A 12,328-nucleotide genomic window follows, 5' to 3' on the forward strand; every position below is an offset into this window, starting at 1 on the left:
ACCAATTTTCTGCATACACTTTGTTGTCTGAAGCAGTTCTAGATGAAAGATGAGAGGATCAAAGTGTCCTTTCACCAGTGGATCAGAGACGTCATGCTGAAAATGTGCACACGTCTGCTACAAGCTAAGTTTTGAAAGCAAACACGAAGCTGTAGCGTCCATTGACGAAAAGAGATTAGTTCACTTAAGTGGTGCTTTAATTTATTTAGCTTCATGCTGTCCGCAACCACCATTTTTAGACACGGTAAACTCACTGATCTTTCCTCGTCTGCCACCGTAGTCACAGTGAAGCCAAGTGCTACATACTTATTTCACACCTTACATCTTATTTCCTCCCTTAGAATGCTCCCTGCGCAAACTCTGCCAATGAGAGTGCCACTGCTCCCTAACGTAGTGGAGGTGCAACTGCACGTTATTTTAGGATTAAAAAAAATAAAAAAGGATGTTCCCCAAGGTCAAACGCGCCCCCCTTGACGGAGCCTCGCGCCCCCCACTATTTGAGAAACACTACTCTACACGAACGATTGCACCTCAACACACCCAGCCGTCAAACTCATAAAGTTTGCAGACAACACCACAGTCATCAGTCTCATCAAAGATGGCGACAAATCTGCGTACCGACAAGAAGTGGAGCAGCTGGTGCTCTGGTGCAGACAACACAACCTGGAGCTGAACACACTCAAGATGGTAGAGATGATCGTGGACTTCAGGGAACATCCTTTATCACAGCTGCCCCTCACACTGTCCAACTGCCCTGTGTGAACATCGAGATCTTCAAGTTCCTGGGAATCCCAATCTCCTAGGACATGAAGTGGGAGGTCAACACCAACTCCATCCTGAAAAAGGCCCAGCAGAGGATGTACTGCCTGAGGCTGCTGAGGAAACATGGCCTGCCACAGGAGGTGCTAAGACAGTTCTACACAGCAGTCATCAAATCAATCCTGTGTTCTTCCATCACGGTTTGGTTTGGGGCCGCCACAAAAAAGGACAAAATCCGACTGCAACAGACAGTTAGGACGACGGGAAAAATCATTGGCACCGCCCAACCCAGTCTTGAGGACTTGCAAACCGCAAGAACCAAGATAAGGGCACGGAAAATCCTACCGGACCACCCACACTCTGCCCACAACCACTGTCACTGATCTATACTCTACAGCACCTGACACTTTAAAGCGCTCAAGGACATCTATACAATTGCACACTAATTTTTTTTTCTACAAATACTGCTTCTGGTCACTTTAAAATGGTGCAATGAATTTCTGCACCAACTGCACAACTGTTGTAGTATTGTATTCTACCACTGATCACTTTAGCTCTGCTTGACACTTTGCACATTGTCTCACAGCTGTCATTGGGTGGTACCACTGTAGCGACGCCACTCGAGTGAAGCACGACTCAGCAGTCGATAGTCCGCTGCTCTCCGCTGTACGTGCATCAGCGCGGACATGTACGCACGCGCGTCTTTTGGCTTCAACCAATCAGTGCTGACGCAACGGATGTTACACATCAAAGAGCTTTGATCTACGACAACAGTTAAGCTAGCCTAGCCACGACAACAGCTAAGTTAGTTATGTTGAGTGACGATGTATGCCACTGGCACTATTGTTCAATGTTTGGCACTATTTTGTGTGGAGGGATACCATGTCATGGGGTGTATATAAATAAAGGGGGTGGAGCCTCCCTGCAGTTCGCTTATGGCAGTGACGGTGCACTGAGGCACGTCGGGTGTTCAGCGACTCAGTGGTAGCGACCACACAAAGAAAATAAGAAACGTCTCCAGTCTTGTGCCTCGAACCGAGTGTAGTCACCAGCAATGATGCCTACACATGACCAGCGAGAGACTTCCGCAGCAGAAGGTTCAACAAGTTAGGTGAGACGACACGACGCTCGAGGTCGGACGGACTTTCATTCATAATCTTTCTTGTAACCATTGTAAATAGCACAGCCACCTTACGCTGTGTTTTCTATGCTATTGTGTTTTCTTTCATAATCTGTATGTTTTTCTTTTTTCCTCTTTCTGTCCAAATATATATTTTTCTCCAAACAATAGCTGTCTTGTCCACAACATGATGATTCTGATTCTGATATTTTAAATAGTTTACCATAAGTTGATTCTGACCATTTGGAATAGCCCGGACTACTAAATGAAAAGTTTTGAAAGGAATTGGAAAATTGTGTACAGACATTAATTGTCAAAAGACAAGATGTTACCATATACAGTACAGCTTTATTTTTCAATTTTAAAAATGTGCATAATAACAATATAACACTTAATTGTTAAAATAAGCTTTTTTCAATGAAAGAAATGTGCCTTGGCTCGAAAAAGATTGAAAAACACTGATTTAGAGTGTTCAATCAGCCTGCCATGCATGTTTTTGGAATGCGGAGGACCCGGAGAAAACCCCTGCAGACCCGGGGAGAACATCCAAACTCCACACAGGAAGGCCAGAGCCGGGATCGAACCCACGACCTCTGCACTATGAGGTTGATGCGTTAACCACTGGACAACCGAGCCACCCTGTGCCTCAATAAGATAAGATAAGATAACCTTTATTTGTCCCACACTGGGGAAATTTGCAGTACCGCACCAAGATTGTGGGGGGCGGGAATAAAGTGTTTCATTGCACAAAATGAATGTTTCAGAAAAGAACTGTACACAGTTCAATATAAAATAAAACATTAGCAAAATATTTGCAAGAATAAATATAATAAATAATAAATAGCAATAGCATAGAAAACACAGCGTAAGGTGGCTGTGCTATTTACAATGGTTACAGGTTTTCACGCATGTTTATTCAGCAGCCTGACAGCAGTCGGTAGGAACGAGCGACGGTATCTCTCCTTCTTGCAGCGCGGGTGTAACAGTCTCTGGCTGAAGGAGCTACCCAGTGCTGTCAGGGTGGGCTGGAAGGGGTGGGAGGGACTGTCGATCATAACTTTTAGTTTAGCGAGCATCCTCCTGTTGCCCACCTCCTCCAGAGTGTCCAGGGAGCAGCCTCTCCTCTTTCTGTCCCGGGCCGAGATGCTGCCTGACCAGCAGACAATGCCATAATGGATGGCCGAAGCCACCACCGAGTTATAGAAGGTCTTAAGGAGTGACCCCTGAACCCCAAAAGACCTAAGTTTTCTGAGTAGGAAGAGCCCGGCCGGCTCTGTCCCTTCCTGATCAGAGCGTCCGTGTTGGTAGACCAGTCTAGTTTATTGTTGAGAAGAACACCCAGGTACTTGTAGGAGGTCACCCTCTCTATGTCCGTACCCTGGATGTTCATCAGTGCAGGTGAGGACTGTTTCCTGCAGAAATCCACAACCAACTCCTTAGTTTTCCCGGGGTTGATCTGGAGGTGATTCTGCTGGCACCAGTCCACAAAGTCCTCCGTCAGTCCTAGACGCCTAATTTTTCCGCGGGATGCACAGTTCCAAATAATGTGCATTTTTGGGACATAAGGAAATTTCTCAGTCAAAACAAACAAAAAAAAAAAACTACGGTAGGCCTGAGGATTTCACGGTAACAATCGTTACCGGTAGCGTGTCGGTTCCGTGTCGTCATTTTGACGGTACCGAAAAATGGTTTCCCATAAAAGTCACTGCACACGAGTTGACTGTATGCGATCGAATCTCTCCTGCGTGATCAACGCGATTTCACTGTGCCTGTATGCGTGTTTGTGGTGTGGTGTGTGAGTGTGTTTCTTCTAATTTACTTTTGTTTTGTTTTATTTTCAGTGTTGGCGGGGCGGAACAGATAACGTTATGTGCGCATGCGGGTTGCTATTTTAGTCCGCAAACTGAGGAATCGCGCGGATGACAGTTTGAGATGGTGGCGAAAAAAAACACCCAAAGGTCTACTAATTACGACATTTTAGAAATGGGAATGCCAGTCTGATTTTTTTGAATGAATCGTCCGAAGGGCGTATTACTAAACTCACCTGTGACGTACGCACAGAACACGAGAGTGAGATACGACGAGAGGCACGATTACGAGGCAAGTTGGTCATTAGATCTATAGGCTAATCGCTATGAAAAATATTATGAAACAGTCTTGGTTATTCTATAATTTACTGGTTGTAGCATGGTAACTTTATGAATAAAACATTCGTCACAAGGTGTAGTAATGCTAATGTTAACTGTCAGTAGAACTAACGATGATGTGTGGTAGATTCTTTCGTCAAATTGATAGACTACACATGCATCGTCTTGGGAAGAGGATGTCAAGCCACATCAATACTTACCTGTATTAATGATTACCAGTAAATTAATCTTTGCAGTGTGAGACTGGAAAAAAATACTCTGATTTTGTGATATGTTGTATTCATGATGCCATATGAGTACAACATATTTTGATCCATTCCCATCCATTTTGTTGAATAAACCTGGAGTACACAGCTGCTGGTGTTCATTGTTAATCTTGTATGTATCAAGAACTAAACAGAGGCTCAGGGGGGATCGAGCCTTTTCTGTTGCTGGTCCCTCTCTCTGGAATGACCTCCCACTGAACATTCGGCAAGCCTCCTCGCTGCCCATCTGCAAAACCCTCCTCAAAACTCACTTGTATTCTTTGGCATTCGACTCAGCATGACTTAGATTTGTTCTTGGTTTTACTGTTTGGTGCTTTCTACCATCTTTATAACCGATTTGTTTTACTGTTTATTGTATATGTTAAATTGCTCCATGTACAGCACTTTGTATGCAGCGATGGCTGTTTGAAAGTGCTCTATAAATACAGTTGACTTGACTTGTATGCCTGAATTATTAAAATTTTTGCAGCATTTGTTTATAAGAAATAAACCTATTGTCAATGTATATTGTCATTGTTTGTGTTATTATCATATGCAATTGAATAAGTAGACCATTTCAGAATTTGGAATTTGTGACTCTTTAAATGCATAATGGGATTCATACTTTTCTGATCAGCGAGTCCCTGGAACTCGCTGGTGGTAAACTGTAAAATTATCACTGCCAACTGTCTCATGTTGTGTAAGTTTACTGGAGCATTACAAAATCAGAAAAAAAGATTCATAACTTTGCTGAGTGCAACGCCCGTAAAATGAGCGTTTTATGTGTAAATACATCTTATTTTTGTTATGAAGTGGAATTTGTGTAATTTAAATTATAGCAAGCGGCACGGTGAAGGACCAGGGGCGGTTCTGGATCAATTTCACTGAGGGGGCCGGGCTGGGGCCAGGGGTTTTGACGGGGGGGGCACATTCAACCCAGGGCTAAAAAGACAGATTCGAAATCTTATTTGACTTTTTATTTCTTCAGACTTTGAAATTGTAGTCATAACATTACAGTGATGAGAAAAAAACAGTATTAGCAGGGCTAAAATGTCTGCAAGCGTAACAAACGGGATGATATGGTACCAGCCTGCCGGGGACAAAAATTGCAAATACACTGAAGCTAGATGTTTTACATGCATATAATTATTCAAATTTTAAAAGGCAATGTCTTATATATTGATCCTGTTAAATAAAAATTAAAATAAAAAGGGAGACTAAAAAAGTTACACACACACACACGCACACACAAACACGCGCACACGCACGCACACAAACACGCGCACACACACACACGCGCGCGCACACGCGCACACACGCACACACGCAAATAGCACTCGTGTCGTGGTAATTTCCTTCTCTGCGGACTGCTTCTCATTTTCCCGCTCATTTTTAAATGGTGCAGCGCACTAAAGGGTCCGACTAGAATGTTAAATCACGCACTTTGGTTCCACCTTTCGCGTCGGCGACTCGGCACGACTGCGTAATCTGCGCTCGGAGGGGGGGGGGCACAGGGGGGGGGGGCCGGAATCGGTGCTACAGAGGCACTGGCCCCCGCTGCCCCCCCCCCCTCAGAACCGCCACTGTGAAGGACGTCGGCCTCACGGTGCACAGGTGCGGAGTTCAATTCTGGCTCTGGCCTTCCTGAGTGGAGTTTGCATGTTCCCGCTATGCCTGCGTGGGTTTTCGCCGGGAACTCTGGTTTCTTCCCACATTCCAAAAAACATGCACAACAGGATAACAGGAATGAAGGGAGTGGAAAGAGAAAAGGTGGGGGACTGGCTGTTTTTGTGAATGACAAATGGTGCAATCCGGGGCATATCACTGTGAGTACAGGGGAATGACGAAGGACTTTGTGGACTGGTGCCAGCAGAATCTCCTCCAGATCAACCCGAGGAAAACTAAGGAGTTGGTTGTGAATTTCTGCAGGAAAATCCTCACCAGCACCGATGAACATCCAGGGTATGGACATAGAGAGGGTGACCTCCTACAAGTACCTAGGTGTTCTTCTGAACAACAAACTGGACTGGTCTACAAACACGGACACCCTGATTAGGAAAGGACAGAGCCGACTCTTCCTACTCAGGAAACTGAGGTCTTTTGGGGTTCAGGGGGTCGCTCCTTAAGACTTTCTATAACTCGGTGGTGGCCTCGGCCATCCATTATGGCATTGTCTGCTGGTCAGGCAGCATCTCAGCCCGGGACAGAAAGAGACTGGAGCGACTGGTCAGGAAGGCCAGTTCTGTCCTGGGCTGCTCCCTTGACACTCTGGAGGAGGTGGGCAACAGAAGGATGCTAACTAAGCTAAAAGCTATGATGGACAGTCCCTCCCACCCTCTCCAGCCCGCCCGGACAGCACGAGGTAGCTCCTTCAGCCAGAGACTGTTACACCCGCGCTGCAAGAAGGAGAGATACCGACGCTCATTCCTACCAACTGCTGTCAGGCTGCTGAATAAAAAATAGCAACAATAATATTAATAATAATTAAATGATGTGGAAAACAACTGTAAATAGCACTGCGATTTATCCATTTTGTATTTATATTGCACTTAATTGAATGGTGTTTGTTTGTTTTTTCTTCTTCTTTCTGCCTACATTCTTGCTGCTGGAGGCTGTAAATTTCCCCAGTGTGGGACAAATAAAGGATATCTTATCTTAATGGAAGACTCTAAATTGTCCCTAGGTGTGATTGTGAGCACGGATGGTTGTTTGTCTATGTGTGTCCTGCGATTGGCTGGCAACCAGTTCAGGTTGTACACCGCCTATGTCAAGTTCAGGAAAGAACTGATGCCCTGCGATTGGCTGGCTCCAGCATCAACCCGCGACACTTGTGAGGATAAAGCAGTTCAGGAAATGGATATATGGATGAAGGAAAGAACTGAATCACGAAAAACAAAACTGTAACAAAAATATTTTTTTCCAAGAAGCAGCGCACCGACAAATTATAAACAGAATTCGCTGCTCAACAAGAACCAGGAAAAACAATACATTAACAAAAAAACGCTTGCAAAAACCAAGGAAATAGTTATTCCGAGAATACCAAGGAAATGACAAGAGTCTAATTCACAAGATAAAACAAAAGCAAGATGAAACGACGAAACAAAGACTAGATTTACAAAAATGTGGGCCGAAGGCGGGGGTCGGCAACACGCGGCTTTTATTGGGAAGGCTCATTGTGTATTTGTAGCCAAGTTAGTCATTTTAATAGCAGGCTAATATAGATACATACAGTGTGCGTTGCCTTCTTTCGAAGGCTTTTAACTCATTCAGTACCAGCCAATTCTGGACCAAGTCTGAAAAGACATTTAAAAACGTCTTTGGGAGTGAATGAGTTAATTTGTTGTGGCTCCAGACACATTTGGTTTTCGTTTTTTTGGTCCAATACGGCTCTTACAACATTTTGGGTTGCCGACCCCTGACCTAAGGGAATAAGAACGACTATGATGAGAGTGCAAGGAGTAGAAAACAACACTTTTGCAGGAGCAGCAACAAGGTCAATAATCCGAGAAGCACCAGGTGGCTTGTCAGTCCTTCAATACAGTACATGACTTCATCATGATGACCAAATTGGCAGCAGTTGTGCACCCTGGATGAGAAGCCTTCCACTGCCACCTGTTGGAAAAACACAAGAACAGGATCATGTCAGCATACTTCGCAAAGACACTCGGATAGCCTCTGGCACGCCCGTGTCCTTGGTGACCCTTGTGAGGATAAACGGATTAGAAAATCGGTGGATGGCAGAGGCGATTGCTCTAAGACTGCAAGGGAAGCTCAGCTTCCCCTAAAATGTCAAAAAATAAGTTATCAAATATATGTGTGTACGTACAATTGTGTGTACATGTCATTGACTAAATATGCGCTACAACTCTCTTAACTTTTGTTCTGAATCAGCTTCTTATTACTGGTTACGACGCGACTCTCTACTCATTCATTCCCGCAGCTTTACTGTGCGGACGCTGAGCGTCTACAGCGCTGACGCTGGGTGTCTTGAGAGTTCCGCATATGTTGTCCCAATGCATTGAAACGAGACGAGTCATTGGATTAATGCTAGTTTTGTCCCGCCCATCGGACGCTCAGCGTCTCTGGGAGTCTCTGGACAGTGGGCGTTTATGGGCTGGCCCGGACGCTGAGCTTTTCTGCATGATGATTGGATGATCTGTCTGAGGCTGAATCTCTTTTTGATTGACATCGAAATGAGCCAATCACCGATTTTTTGGTGTAGGCATCCGTGGGGGCATTTTTCAATTCTCATTCTGTTCTGAGTTGAACTGGAGACATCTTCTAATCATTTTAGCGACACTCTCTTTGTTGAAAACGACTCGCGACAAATTAATCTTTTATTTCTGGTGGGGGTTTTTTTTGTTTTTTATAGTTGCTTGTGTTCGCAGACTGACTTATATCACCACAGGGTCACAGATCATTTTCTTGAAAAGGAACAGAGAGTAGAATTCATGGATAAATAAACGGACACATTTTATGATGTAGGCCGAAATTGAGCTTCCCCTCCTTGACAGACCAGCATCCGCCACTGGTGGATGGATGGATAAATCAAGAGCAAAGTATTGTAACAGATTTTTTTTTGTGGGGTGATGAGTCTTTTGCATACATTCGGAATATTATAAAACAGAATATCATGTATTGGAACATTTTTTTTGTGATATGGGTAATGTTCAACACATAAATCACAATATTAAAATTTGATGTCCTGCAAAAATATATTGTGACATAGCAGTTCTCTCGAGTGGCTGTGTTGGCGTCAGGATGCATGCATGCACTCGTGTTTTGGCAGGGATATAGGCACAAGAAAAATTGCAGTGGGGCCTCTCACCATGATGTTACATCTCTGCCTGCGGCGTTTTGTGGCTAGAAGAGGCAAGACTGAAGCCGACGTCAGACTACACCAATGTCAACCAATTTTGAGCCAACGGACGTGTCGCAGACAAATGCAGCATCTCATAGCCGATTGTGAGTTGTGGTGCCGCGTTGTAGCCCGTGTACAGTATTGTGAAAGAAACACTCAACGATTGGTCGTGATGCATCTGGGAAATGTGAAATGAACGGACGGCGCATCACAGGTCGGACAGATGACATCGACCCACTTCCTCCATCCATGCATCCATTTTCCACCACTTATCCAGGGTCTGGTCGTGCAGGCAGCAGCGTCAGCAGAGAAGCCCAGACTTGCTTCTGACCAGTCACGTCTTCAAACTCTTCCTGAGGGATATCAAGGCGGTCCCGGGACACAAATGTGTACATTGCAAGCGGTGCACCATTATTCTGACTGCATGGTCCAACGTTAGCCAAGCACCTTATCTGAGCTCATTTCAACGACCTCCATTCTTGACATGTCGACAAGGATCAAACCACAAAGCATATTTTTGTCATTATTGAATCGAACTCCTCGTGCCTGTGAAAACCACGTTGTTAAATGCTGTTGACGTGGCACTGTACCAAGTTCAGATTGTTGAAGGACTTGGAAGTGCAAGATCGGAAACCTCATGCACACAATCATACACATTTGCCAAATAAACACTTAAGGTGAAGGAGAATGACTTCGGTCATGCCAAGTCTTCTTTTTGATCATTTAACATGCGTTCCAAGACTGCCTGTGAAAAACGTAGCCAGAAAATGCTGAAGTCAGAATCTCTCCACAATTGTCTGAAACCTTTCCCTCACTCTTCAGCAATTCCAAAACACTTGTTAACCTCTCCAGCTTCTTCAAATGTTGCATTTTCTGATGAGTAACCTTAAATTGTTGATTTTTGGGGGGGGGGTTCCAGATTCTGGTACTCCACATCGCTTTGATTTCACATGGCCACTCCCAGCACCTCAGAAAGCACAAATGTTGATGAAACATGTTAATAGCCTCTGAGTTAAACATATACAGGTAATAATACAACAATGAACTTGGTCACAAAAATATGCATGCCATTTGTTTATCCATGCAAACGACCCCAAAATCTGCTGAAATATGACTGGTCAGTGGTGGTATGATGCCATATGGACATTTTCCACTCAAAGGACTTGGTATATCGCAAGTCTCAACACAGCAGGTATTAGGGTGAATGCACTTTCAATATCCTCACAGCAAACTTGGCACACATCAAATCAAAAAGCCACTCAAGTGTCCAAATATTTTTAATGGTACATTTTTTTTCTTTCAATGATAGTTAAGCTAATAAGCATTAAACTGGGAGGGAAAAAAACTTAACAGCATCTGCTTTGACATTGAAATCTTCTTTAAGGATAAATTGATCAATTTAGCCATAATTCTATTTGTTGTTTTTTTTAATATTATGTATTAATGCAATCACTCAATGTTCTTATCTGTTTTGAGACCAGCTTGCATTAGGCAGTATCATGCAATCTGGTGGACTGAATCGAATCCTAACAATCAACTGAATTCTTGTCAGAATTTCACCTAATTAATTCAGTTAAGAATTTACTATGTTTGACGTTTATCACCACTCATAAAATGATGAAGCAAAATATTTTTGCTGAGTTACATTGGAGAACTCTTTCAACCCACCATAGACCGCTTTCTCCCTCTCAAACGCACTTCGTCAAGCTTTTTTATGACTGCTTCTGATTTTTGGGATGAGGCTGTGTAGCTCTTTAGTAACGTCTCAAACAGTGCCTCTGTACTGGGATGAGTACTGAGGAAAGCTTTTTCCAACACGTACAAATCTACCGCCTTATCCTCTGGCAGAGTTGATATGTAACTCAAACCAAAGTCGATGAGGACGAGGTCAGTCTCGCCATCCCTTGCTGGCCGCCTCAGTAACATGTTGGAGGTGGTCAAGTCACCGTGGATGACATCCTCGTCATGCATTTTGGCCAGCATGTGACCAATCTTCTTAACCAGATGCTCCAGCTCCACATCAGGACAGGAGGAACCAGAAAGCTTCGCAGAAGCAATGTGGTCACGCAATGTCGAGGAATCCGTGATTTCCTCCAAGAAAATACAGTGGGAGGTGTAGTCCACAAAGTAGACTACAGGGGCTGATATGCCTAACAGGGAAGAATTTGAAAGAGAATTCATTTTAATAGCATGGTTGCGATTGTAAAGTTGGCGCCTAAAATCAGGTGAGTCATCAAGTACAAGTTGGAGGTTTCACTGAAATGATGGGAGCCATTTGTCACATTTGCAATATTCATTTTTTTAAATTCAAAATTCAGTCTTTAAATATTTCTACCCCTGCTAGACTAATTCTTATTTACTCACACTGACTTATTTATTCCCATTAAGTTATCTGTATATACACATGAAAAAAATCGCTTGTTGAGGATGAGAACTTAACTCTAGTATTGAACGTTCACGAATAATCCAACCAATCTTAAAACTCACGCATAGAACATGGACGTAAACGCAAAAATATTTTTTATTCAACACAAAAACTTTTGTAACATCGATTTAAGAGTTTATTTACACATCTTAACCTCTGTGCAACAAGTCAATGAGTAGCACCGTGACGTGATCTTCCAGCGCTGTACTTGCCTGCTTTCCGGCAACGAAGAATAGAGCGAACCTCTTGCACAGTCCGACGGTGTGTCAGTTTTTCGTCCAACACTGGGTGTCTGTAACGTTTCGGGAACCTTTCTTTCACAACAGTCGGCTTCCCGAGAAACACCCTACGGTATACTCGCGCTTCTGCGCCTTGCTTTAATAGCTCTGCTGTTCGAAGAAAGTCGAGTGTCTGCATCTCGCTGTTCTTAGCCATATTTTTTTCCGGGACTGCTTCTTCTCGGTGATAATGACAGCTGGGAATAAAACGTTAAGTCGTATTACCGCCACCTACTGGTATGGAACGTGAATCAATTATGTTTATGAATGAAAATGCAATTTATGGCAACGATAATTATAAGAAATACCTGTTCTCATATTTTGCTGACAAGATGGTACGTTTAGAAACAAAATATGAAAACAATGACTTTTTCGCAGTACATTAAAATCAAATCTTCAAGTCTTGTTTCCAGAGAATATTAAGGAGAAGATAATATTTTGTGTTCTGTTATTTATTTTCATCCAAAATAATGACATTCACGTGAATTATGTT

General features: G+C 43.5%; 1 protein-coding gene across 1 annotated transcript; it reads right to left on the minus strand.

The window, feature by feature from the left end:
- Positions 1 to 10,391: 10,391 nt before the first annotated feature.
- On the minus strand, positions 10,392 to 12,001 carry tp53rk (TP53 regulating kinase). The gene is made up of 2 exons (XM_086117918.1): positions 11,770 to 12,001; positions 10,392 to 11,282 (listed from the first exon to the last, which is right to left on the minus strand). The coding sequence occupies exons 1-2, from the start codon at positions 11,990 to 11,992 to the stop codon at positions 10,792 to 10,794; spliced, it is 714 nt and encodes a 237-aa protein (XP_085974044.1). The 5' UTR covers positions 11,993 to 12,001; the 3' UTR covers positions 10,392 to 10,791.
- Positions 12,002 to 12,328: the final 327 nt, after the last annotated feature.

This window comes from Hippocampus guttulatus, chromosome 8, assembly GCF_054856545.1.
Source record: "Hippocampus guttulatus isolate MCC_2025c chromosome 8, RoL_Hgut_1.0, whole genome shotgun sequence".
In the NCBI taxonomy this organism is placed as follows: Eukaryota; Metazoa; Chordata; class Actinopteri; order Syngnathiformes; family Syngnathidae; genus Hippocampus; species Hippocampus guttulatus.

What these genes read in the sequence shown, in the direction of transcription:
- tp53rk (XM_086117918.1), bottom strand. Translation starts at nt 11,992, where the DNA reads ATGGCTAAGAACAGCGAGATGCAGACACTCGACTTTCTTCGAACAGCA. An exon ending in TCTTCGTTGCCGGAAAGCAG is followed by an intron (nt 11,283 to 11,769) that starts GCAAGTACAGCG and finishes CTTCCCTGTTAG; the next exon opens with GCATATCAGCCCCTGTAGTC.